Here is an 18,316-nt window from a genome sequence, read left to right on the forward strand (position 1 = left end):
ATTTTAAGATAATTATCTTTTTAATTTAAAAAAAAATGCAGAATTTTTTTTTCAGAATATTGGGATAATTACCGTATTAGTAAAGAAAATTCTGACATAATAAGCTTGTTAGTTTAGCCAAAAGGGGACTTTTTTTCATAAGTGAATGCATTACGCTTCCATAGAAATGCCCATAAATGCAGTTAGTAATTTCTGAGCACTTTTTGTTAAGTTTCTACATCTGAACACATTAGTTTAATTCCTCGTCAGGAAATCACAAGTTTTACATTTTCCCATATTTAAGGAGGTCAGTAGCACCTGCATCATAAATGGAAAAAATTGAACAAGAACCAGCAGGGTCAACAGAATCCTGCTTCAGGCTCCACAGCAGCATCCTGCAAAAACAAAAAAAAACACATCCCAACTGTCCACTGCCATGAATTATTTGCATTTATGTGGGGAAAAGCACACTCGGCCATGACTTGCGGGTTTGTTTGTGTCCGAACACTGGGAACGCTGTGTTCCTGTGTGGAGCCTCAGTGAGGAATGCGCGGCCATGCACCTGCATTCCTAATGGGGGGAAATTTGAGAAATGCCCAACCATGACTTTGCATCCTGAGCAAGTAGATGCTACAGTGTGCTTTTAACTCCGAGCTCTCCGCTAGTTCGCATTATCAAAGCCATAAAAGGTGCCCGAAGTGACGGTTAAAGGCACTGATGTTTGCAGTGTTGCGTAACTCGCCCTCGTGGTGGTGATTTCAGTCTTAAGGTTTACAAATGAGATGTGAGGATTAGTGGTACACCCTGAGGCTACCATGTTTTCTGACCAAAACTAAGCTAGAGATTTCGCCTTTTTATTTTTTGACAGGAAAGGTGTTTTTGACTGATGTGCCACACGGTTTTTATCAGTTAATTTAAACATTTTTTTGTACTCGTGATGTATCTTTTCCATTACAAACGGCGCAGCCCTGATCTCACAAAAGAGGGTCAAAGTGCCTGCTTTAAAGCGTATTTTATCAATGTATTGTTTTTATGTTATTGAACATATTTAATTATGTATTTTATGGAATATTAAAACTTTTTATACAACATTTGTTTGTCTGCTGGTGTTTATTTTCGAACCGCTGTAACTTTACAGAAGACAAATATTTAACCAGCTTTAACTTCTGCAGCTTTGACCCTGATGAATGATTCTGCTCTACTTCTAAGATGTTATATTTGGCCTGAGGCCGTGTGTGGGAGAGCAGGATTGAAGGGTTTGGGGGGGTGGCAGCAGGGCAGGACATTCAGAGAGGTCCTGGGATGTTTAATCTCAGTCATGTGACTCATTTCCCAGGGTTATTTCGCTGCCGTTTTCATATTTTAGACAACTCTTGTACATGTGACGACCTTCGAAGTGTAGTTCAGATACAGATACAACTGCACTGTGTTTGTACAGTCCACACGTGCATTTTTAGTCATTTCCCTTTTCCAGTTCTTGCATTAAATTATTGGTTCTGGGTCTTCAACAGGGGGTTGGGGACCTCTAGGGGGTCCTTGGTGTTACTGCAGACGGCTGCCAAATTATATTTTTGGCAATCTTTGAAGTTTTCTTTTAAACTAAAATGTCTGAAGATGCATATTTACATGCATTGCATATATTTTGCTTTTTGCAACAACTTGAAAATGGAGTTTCTTCCCTCACCTATTTGAAAAACCGATACAGGTCAAGACTGCATCCTGAGGCTGATTATGGTCTCTGTCTGACAACCTCCATCCGTGCACTTTAACCCTTAGAGGCTGTTTGGTGCATTTTACACGCTTTTCATTCTTCATTTTTTGCCAATTTTGGCTGTGTTTGTGCATGTGGAATAAGTTTTGGGAAGTAGTAGTGGAGTGGTAGTTTCAAGAAAGAGCCACAATACACTGCACTGCATTTTATGTAGTGAAATAAAAAAAAGTCATGTTCACATGTGGGAGGTTGGGCTGTGACTGTGTACACTGAAAGATTACTAACGTCTAAATCGAGTACTTGAGTTTTCGTGCCCATCCCGAGTGTGTACACAATACGAGAAAGAGCTAGAGCCTTCTTTAAACAAAAAAACATCACAAAAAATGACCTAAATTCAGTCCTCCTGATGAGATTCACACATTTGAACCTATTTGCTGTCTTTTTCTATTAAAAAAAAAGCCAATAAAAGTGCAGCCATATCTCGTCTGGATGCAAATCATAACAGTCACTCTTCTCCAGAGGAGTCCTTTACTGTTGGAGTGCCGCTCGACTCGGAGCTCTCTCTGTGTCGCTGTAACTCCAGCAGAGACTGGACGTGAAGACGCCTCAGAGGCTTCACCTCCTCGACCACTGAAAGGAGAAAAACACTCACTGATACCCTGAAATCCCAGCGTGGACTGAAGTGTTGTGAGATCAATTTGAAATGTGGCTAAACAGCATCACCTGCTGGCCTCATTATTAATAATAATAATAATAGTGTATTAATGTACTTCTGTGTGACTTTTCAAGGTTTTTCACCTTTGTCATAGTGCATCTCGTCTCGGTTTCCGTAAACGACATACATCTCCAGGAAGTTTAGGAGAGCGCCTGTAACGAGGAAGCGGTCGGGGAGGGGAAGGCTTTTGATGTAACGCATGTCGAGGGCGAAGGGGTTGGAGGGAGAAGGAACGGTGCACAAACACACCAGTTCACTGATGATGTCCCAAACACGAATACCTGAAAACAGAAACAATAAAAGACAGACGTGCCTTTTTAACAAACTGGAATAAATATTTGACTTACGGCCTGTGGGCCAAATCTGGTCCCCAGTATGGTGTCAGGTGCCAAGAACTGTTCTGTAATCCTAGAAACATCCTTAAATCCTAGAAATATCCACAAATCCTAGAAACGTCCTAAAATCAAAAAAACATCCTAAAATCCAAGAACCATTCTAAAATCCAACAAATGTACTCTTATCCTAGAAGCGTCCTACAACCCTAAAAATGTCCTAAAGCCGTGAAAACGTCTTAAAATTCAAAAAAGTCATAGAAATGTGCTAAAATTCTATTTATATTTATATTTATATAATTTATAGAAATATCCAGAAATCCTGGAAATTCCCTAAAATCCAAAAAAATGTCCTAAAATCCAAGAAATGTACTCAAATGCTAGAAGCGTCCTAAAATACTCAAAATGTCCTGGAGCCCTAGAAACATCCAAAAATTTAGGAAATACATAAAATCCTAGAAATTTGCTAAAATTCCAGAACTGTTCTATAATCCTGGAAACATCTAAAAAAAGTACAAAATACTAAAAAATGCCCTTTGTAATCCTAGAAATCTCTTAAAAAACAAGAAATGTCCCAAAATCCTAGAAACGTGTATGTGCAACTGGCCTCTGTCTCCTGTCATTTTGCAAAAGTGGCCCCTAAAACAAAACAGGAAGAGTATCTCTGGTGTGTAGAGTAATTTTTAAACCTAAAGCACCCGCAGCTTTTTCCACAGACCTAATCCAGACGAAACAGTAGTCTCTAAGAAGGTTAAACTCGAGCTGAGACATCTGCATCTGATTAAGCTCATGGAAAAAGTTGTAATTATTGAATCTGTGCAGTGAAACAATAGCTCTCTCATGTTTGGATTCCTCACATTGTTTCCATACCTCGTGTCTGCCAGTCTGCGATGGACTTGAGTTTCATGGGCGTGTCCTTGACCATCGAATCCGTGCCCCCGATGTTGACCAGGCGCTCGTGGTTGGAGCGTATCCAGGCGTAGGGGCGTCCGTACTTGACGTAGCCGGCCAGTAAAAACAGAGTGCAGTTCACCTCCTGTCGAGGGGGCAAAGTCGACGCTGTGAGACCTGAGTGAGCGAGTTATTGTTTGTTAAAGTGAGACTGGGTGAAGCACTCACAGGCACCGCGATCTCTCTTTCACTGGGAGAAGCTGGGAGGAGATGCTCCTCACTGCTGGGGTCCCTAAAGACAGAGAGAACAATGACTTTGTGTCTAAAGTCTGCAATACAATGCTTTATTTTAAGCGTAATTAGCAGTACTTACTTCAAGGAATACTTCACCCACAAAATGACCATTTGTATATCAGTTACTCCCCTTGTGTTTTGTTGAATTTGTGAAGAGAACTTTTTTTTTTTTTTGCATGTCTTCACTGTGAACGAAGAATCCAAAAACAAATTTTTGATGATTTGAAGTCATGGGGTCCATGTTTAATAACTAAACTATATAAATACATACATTTACAAACGGTCTCACAATTTATGCAGTTTAATCCAAGTCTCATATGTTCAGTTGTAGGCTCAGTACTGCTTAAAAACTGCGCTCTCCTACAAGGAACTGAACTAAGAGTGAAACTTTTTTATAGCCAGACTCCACTGACAAAATCAGTTATTTTAGCTTGCTGAACACGGGAACTGCTGGTCTACGACCGCCTCTATCACTTAGTTTGTTTGTGTTATTGTGTGACTTTGGAGAACCCAAATTAACCCGTTAAAACACAAAAGTCACACAACAACAAAATCAAACTAACTGATTGAGGCAGCGGTATACCAGCAGCTCCAGTGTTCAGCGAGGTAAAATTACCATTTTTGTTAATGGAGTTTGGCTGTGAAGAGAGCATAGTTAAATATCACTTTAGGTTCAGTTTTTTACTGAAAATGCATATTTTTGATAAGTACTGTGCATACAGCTGAATAAATGAGACTTGGATGAACATGCACAAGTTGTTTGAGAATTTGTAAACAGATGTTTTGATATAGTTTTTGTTGTTAAATGTGGGCCCGATTTACTTAAGTACATCAAGAATTTCTACCTTTTTGGATTCTTCGTTCACTGTGGAGGCATGCGAGAAAAAACAGTTTACAACATGAAATTTTAAGCACACTTAACACTTAATTTTCTGCAATATGGTGAATTTTTATGCATGGATCTTTGCCTTTTCTGCATCAATGTATGATGTAATCATCTTTAATTTGGCTACTTTCATGTTTTTGTTAAAGGGGACAATGGACCATGTTGTAAATATGGAGGGGGATGTGCTGTGCATGAAATCGATGCTGCTTGTCATTGTCATCTGAGCAACATAATTACTGTATCAGAGCATCATTATAGTGGCTCGCTCTTCATTTTCACTTGAAGAGCTGCCACAGAAACCTTATCTGCATTAATTAAAATCCTGACATACTGTTTTGTTTTGTTTTGTTTTGCAGAGGACCAACAGGAAGTGATGCACCAAAGGAAGTCCTTAAAGATTCTTCGAAGTTAGTCCAATTTCACATCTGAAAAGACACATATACCTCAATCACCTTCCAGTCTGTGGCTGCGTCTTGGTGTGAGTGTGCGCCGGAGGGTCTCGTGGGCCCGGAGGCTCCCCAGGCAGGGGCGAGCTGCTGCGGCTGTCCACGCTGGGGGAGCTGCTGCTGGGGGAGCCATCGCTGCTGCTGCTGGAGGTGTAGGAGGAGGCCCTGGAGACCACGAAACCCGGGGAGCGCCAGCCCTGCAGGAGAGGACAGGTACGAGATCGATCATGCTGCTGCTGATGATGATAAATACACATCGAAATATGTAGACGGGGCCACTTTTGCAAAATGCCAGAAGGCCAGGGGCCAGTCGCATTTTCAAGGATTTTAGACGATTTTAGGATTTTAGGATGGTTCTATCATTTTTGGACATTTCATTGATAATAAATCATTTCTAGGATTTAACATTATTTCTGGAATTTTAGGACATTTGTAGGGTTTTAGGACATTTCTGGGATTTTAGGATGGTTCTATGATTTTTGGACATTTCATGGATTTTAAGACGTTTATAGAATTTAAGATTATTTCTAGAATTTTAGGACATTTCTGGGATTTTAGGAAATTTTTAGGATTTTAGGAAAATTCTTAGATTTTAGGATGTTTTGAGGATGATTTTTGGACATTTCTAAGATTTTAGCATTTTTTTGGATTTAAGGACATTAGGGCCCAGCTAGGACCTCTGTCGGGGGTGCAGGGGATCCTCAGTGGCACTTTTTTCTATAAACAAGCTTTATTTTGATGCTGTTTTATGCACTCTGGCACCTAAAAGTACAAAAGCAATCCAGTGTGAATCACTTTATTATTATGTAAATTAAAAGATGGTTGGGGGCTCCCAGCACCCTGTCTGGGGCCAGACTTGGCCCGCAGGCTGTAAGTTGATTATCACAGAGATGTACAGAAACTAACCAGATCCTCATTAACGACTGTCAGCAGCAGCTCCTCTTTCCCTCTGAGCCAAGGCTGGAAGTATTTAAAGCCCTGCAACAAAAACAAGAATAATTGCAAAAATAAAAATAAAACAGTTTGATATGTGATCTTCAAATCATCTCTGTCACTAACCTGTAATGATCCAAGTAAAGCCAGGTCGTTCAGAAAATGCTGCAGTTTCCTCCTCTGCTCCCTCTCTCGTTTCTGATCAGTCACACAGGATGCAAAAGCCAAAAAAAACAAATTAATTTCACTCAATTGTGACCTCAATAAAACCCATCAGCCCCCTCCCAGTCTCCTAGCAACACACGTAACGCCTCCCCTCAGCATCCTGCATCCCTGTCGATAATAAAGACTCGATGGGAAATCGGGACTTTGCAAATAATCAGAGTATAAACGTGATACATGCGACAAAATGCAGAAACAAGCTTTAGGCATCATCTTTGTGATCCGACCCTGCAGCTGATAAAAGAGCTCATCATGATGGAAACACAACTCACACTGCCGCCGCTCATCTTGGACCAAACTGCAGACAACGTCTCCTTCACCGGCGATCATGGCGTGAAATATGCAGACACTAAAAGCTCAGACTGTGCTGTTTTTAATACGTCTCATTGTCCTGTTTCGCTGCCGTGATGATAACAGACAGACACAGGTTTTGTCCTCCTCGGGTGTTGCCGTTTCGGTTCACTGTCGCAGCATGAAGTTGGTTTGGTGATGGAGATGAAGTGACGCCCCCAGCGGCCATGATGAAGGACTGCAGATTAAAGCTGAAATATTACAGCAAATATCAGTGGTGGAGGAAGTATTTAGATTCTTTAAGTAAAAGTACTAAAGCAAGATTGTGAAAAATACTTTGTTACAAGTAAAAGTCCTGCATTGAAAATGGTACTTAAGTAAAAAATACGTATAATCACAAAAATGAAGGCCCACTTTAAGTGTTAAAGTACTCATGCAGAAAAATCTACAATAAACACACAAAAAAACCTCAAGATTATAAGAAACATCCCCAAACTCCAAATTATAAAAAACACCCCAAACTCCAAATTATTAAAAAAAAAATATTAAAAAGACTTTTAAAAAAAATAAACAAATAAAAATAAAAATAGAAAAACCTCCCCAAATGCAAAATTTAAAAAAAAAAAATAGAGGAAACAACCCCTAAACTAAAACTTGCCGGAAAAGATAAAAAAAACTTAAATAATTCAAAATTATATATGTCAAATATAGAAAAAACACACCCAAAAACTCAAAACTCTATTAAAAAGACTTAAATGTTGATCAAGCTAGTTAGCAGTTAATTTTCTGTGAACTGACTGATGGATTAATCAACTTATCGTTGCAGCTGTAGTATAGTAATTTAATTTAGCATCATATTTTCTATCTAGTAACATCTAGTTCTATATCAGACAAACTTCACTATGGTGTTGGTTGGTCAGTGCCTCTGAAGTCAGACATTTGTACAGAAATGACAAAAATAATCACTTTATTCAGTCAACATGGACTCAGAGTAAGAACATCCAATCAACACATCAGTGTTTCTCAACAAATGAACATAAAGTGCAAACAGAGCATTCATCGACAGAGAAGCAAAGCATCAAATGTTTAAAAGCATCACGTCATATTTTAAAGACTGTTTTTCTTCACAGAAGACGAGCTAAAAGTTCGCGGAGGCGAAGTGGACGAAGAAGGTCCTGATCTCTTTGGGTGAGACGGTCACAGTGAACGCTTCGTCTTCACAACGTTTTCTGCTGCCTGAGGTGAAGAAAACACAAAAAACAAGGTACGTCAAAGAGAAGTGACTAACATTTTATTCAAAAGGACATATTAATGTGAGTCTGTTGAAATTAGGGATGTATGCAATTAGTCGACTATTCAATTAAACATTGTTCCCATAATAACTCCCATAATAATTAATACCAGCAGTACTTGCCAGTTAAATTTATTACTAAAATTAGGATTTTAATGACGTATACATTTGAATTACATACTGACATGACTGGCACTGAAATGTCATGTCTTCCTCATCACACGTTGCTTCTTAAAAATTAAGTCTGTGTCAGCTATTAATGTTTTATAATTTTTTTGTTTTTTTGTAATTAATTAATTATTTAAAACAGCTCTTACTATCACGCAATACCTTTATCAGACAATGTTTTGTCTTAATATTGACAGTTTTCCGAGTGTTTTTATGCCCCTATAACAGCTGGAGGTATTATGTTTTTATATCACAAAAACCTTTTGAGGGAATTTATTCAAATTTGGCACAAACGTCCAAACTCAAGAATTCATGCGCAAATTTAAAAAAAATTCACAGAAATGTCTTATAGGATAAAATGATAAAGTGGTGACATTTTATTTTAAAATGGTCAAAAGTCGGCTTCACTGTGACATCATAATGTTAAGTGAAAACACTTTTCTGGCCATTAAACATCAGGAAAATGAGTCATTCGAAACATCCCATAATGAGCCAAAAAACGAAGTCTGTCCTACTCGTTTCGAAGTTATCTGCGGTCTTCCACTTCCACCTCTGCAGACTGTGGATACTCCAGGTTCCTGTGAGAGAACGCTCCTCCAGCACTTTTACTTCCCCTAAGCCCTGCAGAACTTCCTGTTCACACAGGAAATGACCAGTTAAAAAGAAAAAGATGATGTAAATACTATTTTAAAATTACCACACTTTCCTCATAATGGAAGTAATATGTAGAAATTTCTGTTGAACCTTCATGTTTATGGTGACCGGTTTCGAAAGCTCCGGGTCTTCTCCCTCCTCGAACAGATGCATGATTCTCAACAAAACTCGGTCGTAGTCGGGCTCCGAGTGCAAATCTTTACCTTGATGAAAAATTTTCTGAATTTAATCCACAGGACAAACACACGCCCGAGAAAAGTCAGCAGAGGCTTTAAAAACCTCACAATATAACAGTGGTGAAACTAGTTGTCAGTTTCCTTACTTAAGTAGTTTATAAGTAAAAGTACTGCATTGAAATGTTACTTAAATAAAAGTAAAATTAGGAAAAAGTACTAAAAGTATTAAAACTAAAAGTAAAACCAAAAATTATTTAATTAAAAAAAACCTCAACATTATTAAAAAGAAAATGGAAAAAAACACCAAAAAACTCAAAATTATAAAAAAAACAACAGATAAACGCATCCAAACACTTAAAAAAACCTGAATATTATAAAAAATAAATAAATAGAAAAAACACCAAAAATACAAAAAAGTTGAAAAACGCCCAAAGACTAAAAAAACACTCCCAAATTCAAAATTATAAAAATAGAAAAAAAGAAAAACACTGGTAAAAAATCAACAATATGCAAAAAAAAAAAAAATTAAAAATTATTTTTTTTCTTATTTAAAAAGAAATAGAAAATGACTTATAAATGACAATGTTTATCAAAATTAGTTGCCAATTAATTTTCTGAAAATCAGCTAACTGATAAATCAACTACTCATTTTAACTTTAATTTGTTAAGTAACTAAATCTGCCTGATAAATGCTGTTTGGTAAAAACAATATTTTCCTCTAAAATGTTATGGAGTAAAAGTATAAAGAAGCATGAAAAAAAAATACTCAAGTAAAGTACAGTTACTTTAAATTTGTACTTAAGTGCAGTACTTGAGTTAATGTACTTAGTTACGTTCCACCACTGCAGTATAAACAGGAGTATTTGTAACAGCTGACCTGAGTTTATGTGGCTGACGTGAACATCGTGATCGGAGCTGTAGTTCCATCCGGGGACGCTGAGGCTGAGCAGGTGGAGGTTTGGCGGCAGGACCACCGAACGCACCGGAGAACTCACTCTGGGTTCCTTCTCCTGCCAGGGCCGCTCTGACAGCGACAGAAAAATACAAATAAATGCTAAAAAAAACTAGAAACATGTAGTTTTTTCCCTTAAAGCAGCGATACTCAACCTGCTTTACTCAGGGGCCACTTTTACAAAATAAAAAAACAAGCTTTATTTGATGCTGTCTTATACTTATACCAAAACAAATCCCCGTGTGAATCACTTTATTTTCATTGTGAAATAGAAAATGGTCTGGGGGCCACCTGTTAGCCTATCAGGGGCCAGATTTGGCGCGTGGCCCTTAAGTACTCACGAGGCTGGTCTATTGGCATGACGACAGGTCTGTGCTGCAGCTCTATCGCCTCCCTCTGGTAGAGCCCGGAGGTGTCCCTGACGGAGCCCAGCATCATCCACAGGGTGGGCCGTACGACCGAGCTGTCGTTGAGGGTCAGGTTGTAGCCGAGGTCCCAGGCAAAGTTGTTCCAGAGACGACGATGGAGCATGACCTGCGGGAAAAAAAAACGTAATATTAATATTAAATTTTAGTGTAATTAGAAGAGAAATATGCATGTATGTTTTGGTACCTCTAGTTGTCCGTTGGCTTGGCTGGAAACACCGTGAGCTCTGTCGCCGACCAGCACCAGCCTGCTGAGGTCGTCCTCAATGTAGGCTGCACGAACCATGGGGTAGTAGTTCTGCAAAATACATATTATGTATAGATTATAGTACAAGTTTAAAGGGGACCTATTATGCTTTTCCATATTTTCTGTCAAAAATATCATGTTGCCGTGTCGGATGTTCATACTAAAGGAGACCGAAGTTTCAAGAGGTAAACGTAAAAGTACTCCCTGTGAACTGACGTCAGATCATGACAGCCAGGAATGCTACAGCAAGAGTTTGGCCTACGCTGCTACATGTAGCTACATGCTAATGTTAGGGAGGAACTGAATCGTGGCCTGATTTTGGATCATATTCCTGCTGGAACATTTCTGTTTGTTTAGATTTTGGTGATTTTTTCGTGGCAGGAAGTGGTGCTATCGTCGTTAACAGTCCCTGGCTGCAAGTACACTGCTACATGTAGCTATTTGCTAACGTCAGGGTAACTGGCTGATGTGGTTAATTTCTCCCAGATTTAGGATTGTATTTCTACTGGAACGTGTTAGAAAGTAAGCAGTTCTAGTTTAGCAGCTTTTTTTGGTGACCTGCTATAATGGAAAGTGCTACTATTCTCTGTTACAGTCATTCTTTGGCTGCATATACATTGCTACATTTAGCTACATGCTAACCCCAGGCAAATTTGTAATCTTGGTTGCTGATGTTGTCAATGTAGAATTATTAGAAGCTTTTTTTGGATGATTTTTCACAGTATAATGTGCCCCCATAGTCTATTAGAGTTATTCCCTCAGCTGTAAGAACAATGCTACATGTAGCTACATGCTAACAGGGCAACTTCAATCATATTCCTGCTGGAACATGTTTGGTTGTGTTCAGAAGCTTTCAATGGAGATTTTTCATGGTATAAAATGCTGCTATACGGCAATAGACTAATTGCTTATGTTCTATCACGTAGAATTTTCTTCTTTTTGTGCTTTTAAAGTGCTAACAATTTGGATATTTTTTTCATTCATGCTTTTAATTGTTTACTTGCTTTTGTGTCTTTCTTAACACCTGGCACAACAGTTGAAAATTTGCCTTTGGCTTTGTTTTGTTAATGTGCACTGTCTCTGTAGAAATAAAATCATAAATAAATAAATAAATAGAGACAAAGAGATATGGATGACCCAGAAACACTGACCAATCAGAGCACACTGGCCTTTTTTTAGGCGTGAATCATAAAGACACAGGCAATAGCAGAAACCAAAATACGTATATTAATCTGAAAATGAGCATAATAGGGCCTCTTTAAGTATTTTAATAAAACCATTTTTTTTAAAATAAATCCAGGTACTTACTCTCGCTAAAGTGTTATCAGTGAAATTCTTGTACGTCCTCTTCATCATCTGATAGCCATTGTCGTCCGTGTACAGGGTCCTGTTGTTCTTCATCGAGGAGCTGGTTCTGAGGACGACCTCTGTGTTCAGATGGAGGGGGCCCAGCGAGTACGTCTGCTCCAGCCTCCGACACCGCGGTCTGCTCCCGAAGCATTCTGGGACTCGGGTGGTGATGGAGTAAGTGAAGTCTTTATCACTTTCCTCTCTAGAAGATGCAGTTTATCAAAATGTTTGTGTGAATGTCGCAGTTAGGGTTAATTTTACTGCACCACAGCTGTTTACACACCTGTAGAAGCGCTGCCTGATCTCAGTCACAATCTTCCCGGGGAGAATCTCCATCTCCACAGCCGCGTACGCCCGCACAGCCGAACCGTTAGCGCTGAAGATGTAGTTATCAGAGATGGGCCCGGCTTTTAAGTCTCCGTTTGCGTGGTATTCCCAGAAATCTTGAGTCATCCTCACTCTCCGTTTTTCTTGACTGCCAACACAGAGGTCAAAGGTCAGAGAGCAGCAGAGAGCATTTTACACGCCATGAAAAGCTGCACAATTAGGATGTATTAATGATAAATGCAGCTATTTTATTATTATTTTCTTGATTAACTGGTGAATTTGTTGGTCTTTAACCCTTTGAAACCTGTGCAAACTAGCTTGATTTCTTTCAAAAACCTGGGAGGAAGTCAATGAGCAGTTTACACAAACATTACCTGAAAATAAGCGCAAAAACAACAAAGTAAAAAATAATAAAAAGAAAATGACCTGGGGGAAAAAGTGCTTAGAAATTGTAATAATTCTGTAAAAAGTACAAAAACATTACCTGAAAATTACAAACAAAAACAGCAAACAAAAAAACAAGTAAAAAAAAGAATATGACCCAGGGAAAAAGGTGCTTAAAAATTTTGATAATTCTGTAAAATAATTAATATATATATATAATATATATATATATATATATATATATATATACAGTTCTCTGGACATTTTCCTCTAGATAAAAAAAAATCTAAATTTCTAATTTCTTGCTAAGTTCGCTCTTTGCCTTTTTTCACATTTTTTCAAAAAAGTTAAACAATTTGCTAATGTTTAAATACTTGTAAAAGGCGTTTGAAAGTTTTTACAGGGTTTAAGAAAAGGGTTAAAGAGTAAGAAAAAAGTAAACAGTGACTGTCATAATTTGAAAAAGCACAGATTGACTCTTAAATTGCTAGTTTTTCCTTCAAGTCCAAAATAAAAATGCATTCTGCTTAGAGCCTAGTTGATATTTTAAAAGCTTGAACCAGTGATTTTTTCTTAAATATGCTTAAATGACTAATAATTACAGATTTATTTTCTGCAAACTGTACTTAAATTCCTCCTTAAGTATACTGCAGCTATTACTGAAGCATAACTGCATGCAGTGCCACAAAATCTCTAAATTCTTACAGATACGTGATGCTGTGCAGTAGATTTGTATCCTGGTCAAACATCAGCTTGTAACATTGACTCAGAACTGGCAGCAGCCTCCTCCCTGCTTTCAGTGAGTCCCGGGTGTAACGTCTCTCAAACGAAACCCCTTTAGCTTCGTAAGTCCAGCCACACTTGGACCTCGCGGAGCATTTCTTCCCAGAGAACTTAATCAGGTATTTCCTGTGCTGGAGGCCTCCGAGTTTAACCACGACGAAGAGGTCGTAGGTCACACTGGAACTGTGCTGACCTCTGCATCTGTAACACAGTTATAGTACATTACATAGATTTTCTCTCTTTTATTCACAATGCTGCTGTTCCTGTAACTGCCGCATGTAACCTTAGTTTTGCAAAAGTCTCATAGTTTTTTCTTTAAAAACAAAACGCTTTAACACTTATTACTGTCAGTTTTCACAAATGAAAAACAACAGCTACCTGAGCAGGGACGGGCTGTCCGTCGTCATCAAATACGGCTGCAGTGGGGAAGGTTACGGTGACGTTGATGATGGTGGTGATGTTCCAGGCTAACGGGTTGTAAACGATGACGTGCTGCTCCAAAGCCTCATGAAAACCTGGTTCCAGGAGATTTAAGAGTGCGTCATTTAAACAGAAGCATAAATGTTTAAAAGAATACAACAATTTGTAATTGATACACAAACGGTCATTTTGGGGTAAGATATTCCCTTCAGAAAACCCCTCATTGATTAATCTTAAAGGAGCATTGAGCTCAAAGTGCAACTAAATGTTTCCACCTTTTCTGTGGTAGCGGCTGCCGAGGATGCTGGGTATTTCGAGCCTGTGGGGCAGCAGGAAGAGTGCAGCCAGCAGCTCCTCCACGCCCATCATGGCCTGCCTGAGATGCTGCAGGTACATGTCCGCCACTTTGGGAGACTCGGTGCCGGTGATGCCGTCATGATGCTGCACCTAAAAACACACACGGTGAATAACATTTTCTGTTCAAATCAAACACATACGGACTCACATTTTGAATCTTTATCCTGAATTTGACTGTGAATGGACAAAATTTCCTTTTTCCATTTACAGTTATTCATTTTTATGTCTATTATTATTATTATTATTATTGTTATATGTTATTGTTACTATTATTGTTGCTGTGTACTCTGCCCTCTCTCTCTCTTTCCTATTTATCATTTTGTCATCTACTATTATTTTATTGTTCTTTACGACATCTATTGTCTATTGTCTGTCCTGGAAGGGGGATCCCTCCCTGGTCGCTCTTCCTGAGGTTTTTATCTGGTTTTTGGGAGGACGTTTTTCCTTCGTTGCTGTGAGGGTCCGAGGACAGAGGAGACGCTGTATGCAGTAAAGCCCTCAGAGGCTAATTGTGATTTGTGATAATGAACTTTTATATATAAAATCTGATTGAAAATGGAGTTATTTCCTGTTAAAAGAGTCAAATATTTTTCGACACATCACCTCTGAGACAGCCCAGCGCAGCGCCCTCAGTTTGTCCAGGGCCCAGTCTTTAGCTACAGGTCCGTCGGGGAAGCTGATTCGGTAGCGGGTGAAGAGCGTCTCCGCTGCATGCAGCTGAGAGCTCGCACGTTGAGCCACTCCTTTCAGAACATTTCTGGAGGCGTAAAACCCCGTCCACGCCTGGTGCGGCTCTGGGAATGAAATCAGCCACAGTAGATGATAAAAACAAGAAAACTGCCTTTTTTGCGTCTTTTAATGCGCAGTAACTGATGCTTTGTGTCGTGTTTTAGGATGTAGATTCTCACCAGTGGAGTATGGTAGAAAATCTTCACTTCCACGAAGATCCCAGACCAGATCTGATTGGTGGATCGCTTTGAAGTACTCACTAAGAGTGGCGTACTGGACTGTCACCCCAAACTCTTTGCTGTTCTGGTTGATGTACTTCATCAGAGGGTCCATGTTGTTGAACTGGACAGATGAGTTGTAGAACTGTTTGTCACAACCCTGAAACACAAAAAGAGTGCGGGGGGATTTTAGTTACATGTTCATGCGCAGAGAAGCAAAATTAATTCCAGTAAATTTATTTGTTTTTCTCTTTTCTCACCCATGGCCAGAGCACGTGGTTCGTCCTGAACCACGCAGCCCTATGCTTGATGTTCTTCACCATCGTCTTGGCGTAGGCCTTTACCGTCTCCTTGGTGACGGGCAGGCTCATGTTGGGGTAAACGCCGTCTTTAGGGGGATCGGGGAACAAGGCAACGCCATTCCAATAGAAACCAGAGCTGACGAGTAAGAACATGTTTCCTTTTTATTAGAAATCTCCACTTTATTTATACTAATTTTATAAATGTGGATGTGGAATTATGGTGAGTTCAATACGCTTCTTTCTGTTACAGAACATGGAGTAAGATGAACATGGAGTACCTGTTGGAGAAAGGCAGGTATGATGGGGTGCAGTAGCTAAACTGGTCCATAGTGTGAGTGAAGATCTGCTGCTTTTCTTTTAGAGAGGGAGAACCTCTCCATACAAACTGCAGTTTCTGCAAAACAACAATACATAGACACCATTGTCATTACCATTTAAAAGGAATACTTTTTATAAGTTGTACATTTTTATTGACTGCAGTAGTATTTGGACTGATGCGTACACTAATACCTTGTTTTTCTGCATGGTGTCTTTGAGGTCGTAATCAATGCGAGAGATGAGGTGGGCGTTGAAGCCGGCCAGGGCAAAGAGGACCGGTGTGGTCGCAGACGCTCCAAACGGATCCACGTGCCAGGAAAACTGAGGGCGCACCCCGAACGTCTCGTAGAGGAAACCATGTCCCTCTGAGACAGCGCAGAGGAAGAAAGTCTGCTACATTTCTCCTCCTCTCAAACTGTAAGTTACAGATGCAAGAAATGTGTTGCACTACCTGTCATTTGTAGAATCTCGTCGTCCAGATCAGTTACAGCCTCATCGTGCATCACTTGGCCCCCCGAGGATGAACTCAAGTCGACCCTCTTTTACAAGCTGTCGTACCTACAGAGCCAACCGCACCGTGATGTGTTAAATGTTTACTGTGTATTTAAAGGGTCACTCCAACAACAACTCTGATGCACTCTGTCTGTAATCTGTTTCTTCCCAGTCCTCAAACTTTATTAACTCTTGAAACTGGAGCAAATTGGCTTGATTTCTTTCCAAACTTGTGTGGAACACACTTAGAAACTTATGGAGAAATTACCTAAAAATTAGCAAAAAATATTGTGAAAAAAAAAAGAAAATTACATAAAAAATAGCAAAAGAGAAAACCAACAAAATAAAACAATTAAAAAACAAACAATAAAATGACCTGAAGAAACTGTTTTAATAATAATAATAATAATAATAATGTAAAATAATTTAATCAATATATAATTATGATAGGTTTAAATATTTGTGAGCTTGTGTAAACGCAGCGCTAGAAAAGTGACGTCAATCCAGAGTTCAAAGGGTTAAAATGCAAAACAGGAGTATCCCTGTAAGTCAATTTAGCTTGCAGGAAACTATTTTATGTCAGTGCAGAGTATTAACCCATCATGTGTCCTTACTTGTTTCTTATGGGAGTCAGTGGCCACGTTGTCCCACCACAGTCTGAAGAACTCCTGCTCCACAGCGATGAATCTGCGGTCTCCAGACTTCGACAGCTCCTCCGTCACACTGGTGTACACATTGGCCGCATAGGCGTGCATACTCTCCTGTGGAAAAATACAACAGTGGTGGAAGAAATATTCAGACCCTTTACTTCAGTAAAAGAACTGAGAAACTATGAAAATACTATACTACAGGTAAAAGTCCTGCATTAGAAATAAGGAAAATGCACTTTAAGTACTAAAAGTAAAAGCACCCAATGCAGGAAATAAAAAAAAAACACAAAAAAATCAAAAAACCTCCAAAGCTCAAAATGATTCAAAACAATAAAAAAATTACTTTAAATTAAAAAAAATATAAGAAACCAAAACCTAACAATTATTAAGAAAAAAAATACTTAAATGTTTACCAAAATAGTTGGCAATTCATTTTCCGTAACTCACCTGAATGATTAATCAACTTTCCGTTACAGCTGTACTTATAGAAAGTTTTTAGTAATTTAATTTATAACAAAACATCATATTTGATAAACTCTTTTTATGTAAAAATCTTAATTTGTAAAGTAAGTGGGCTGTCAGATTAATGTAGTGAAGTAAAAAGGAATACTTTCCTCTGAATGTAGTGAAGTAAAAGTACACAGTAGCATGAAAAGACAATACTCAAGTAAAGTACACGTATCTGAAATTCATACTTAAGTACAGTACCTGAGTAAATGTACTTGACCAAATGTACTTTGTTAAAGTAAGTATGACGTTTCATCAAGTGGAAATACTCAAGTAAAGAACTTTAACTTTGTACTCTTTGTGGTACATTATGTAAAAATGAAAAATACACACAATCGTCACTATAAACTTTTATAATAACAGTGATTTCGTGAGAGGCTGTGCTCTGTATGCACGTGAACTTTAACACTTTATTAATAAATTTGTGACACAAACCCACCTGAATAGTGTAAACCCAGCCAACATCCATGTGACTGTGAGGAATCACAAATGTTTGAATTGGCTCGTTTCCTCCTGCAGAGCAACAGCAACAAAGAAAACACGCGAAAACGGCTAAAAATCTCATTTTTTTTAGCCCGCATTTGCAGGAAAAAAGCGCAAAATAACTTCCCAAATCTTCAATAGACTTCCTTATTATTGTTATGTTGCAGCACGTGACTCTGACAACTCGGGTACGGCAGCCCAGAAGAACCAAACTACTTTAAAACCGATTTTCGTCCATATTTGGTGACCTTTAAACCGGATACAATTATTGTAAACACTGCGAACACTTGGAGGTGAGAGAGGAGCGCCTCATGCAGCATTAAAATGTCGAGAAATAACAGAATAGCGTTGATATTTGGCGGTTTTGTGACGGCTGTTGCCGC

General features: G+C 38.8%; 2 protein-coding genes across 2 annotated transcripts; both read right to left on the minus strand.

Annotated features, from left to right (window-relative positions):
* Positions 1-1,778: 1,778 nt before the first annotated feature.
* Positions 1,779-6,877, minus strand: si:dkey-19b23.7. Its single transcript, XM_042512782.1, has 8 exons — positions 6,682-6,877; positions 6,314-6,385; positions 6,161-6,232; positions 5,261-5,451; positions 3,857-3,920; positions 3,608-3,773; positions 2,489-2,686; positions 1,779-2,320 (listed from the first exon to the last, which is right to left on the minus strand). The coding sequence occupies exons 1-8, from the start codon at positions 6,694-6,696 to the stop codon at positions 2,196-2,198; spliced, it is 903 nt and encodes a 300-aa protein (XP_042368716.1). The 5' UTR covers positions 6,697-6,877; the 3' UTR covers positions 1,779-2,195.
* A 771-nt stretch (positions 6,878-7,648) lies between these two features.
* On the minus strand, positions 7,649-18,030 carry LOC121962158 (epididymis-specific alpha-mannosidase-like). The gene is given in 20 exon segments (XM_042512362.1): positions 7,649-7,936; positions 8,675-8,792; positions 8,904-9,016; positions 9,867-10,013; positions 10,283-10,475; positions 10,554-10,664; positions 11,922-12,165; positions 12,247-12,438; positions 13,380-13,645; positions 13,830-13,972; positions 14,153-14,324; positions 14,838-15,028; positions 15,143-15,341; positions 15,442-15,619; positions 15,762-15,877; positions 15,994-16,166; positions 16,253-16,316; positions 16,318-16,359; positions 16,908-17,054; positions 17,890-18,030. Coding segments are annotated over 20 exon segments (3,033 nt in total). The 5' UTR covers positions 18,016-18,030; the 3' UTR covers positions 7,649-7,838.
* Between the last annotated feature and the right edge of the window lie 286 nt (positions 18,031-18,316).

The sequence above is a fragment of the Plectropomus leopardus genome, chromosome 23, assembly GCF_008729295.1.
Source record: "Plectropomus leopardus isolate mb chromosome 23, YSFRI_Pleo_2.0, whole genome shotgun sequence".
Taxonomy (NCBI): Eukaryota; Metazoa; Chordata; class Actinopteri; order Perciformes; family Serranidae; genus Plectropomus; species Plectropomus leopardus.

What these genes read in the sequence shown, in the direction of transcription:
- si:dkey-19b23.7 (XM_042512782.1), bottom strand. An exon ending in CTTTACTTGGATCATTACAG is followed by an intron (nt 6,233 to 6,313) that starts GTTAGTGACAGA and finishes TTTTTGTTGCAG; the next exon opens with GGCTTTAAATACTTCCAGCC. An exon ending in ACGCAGCCACAGACTGGAAG is followed by an intron (nt 3,921 to 5,260) that starts GTGATTGAGGTA and finishes CTCTGTCTTTAG; the next exon opens with GGACCCCAGCAGTGAGGAGC.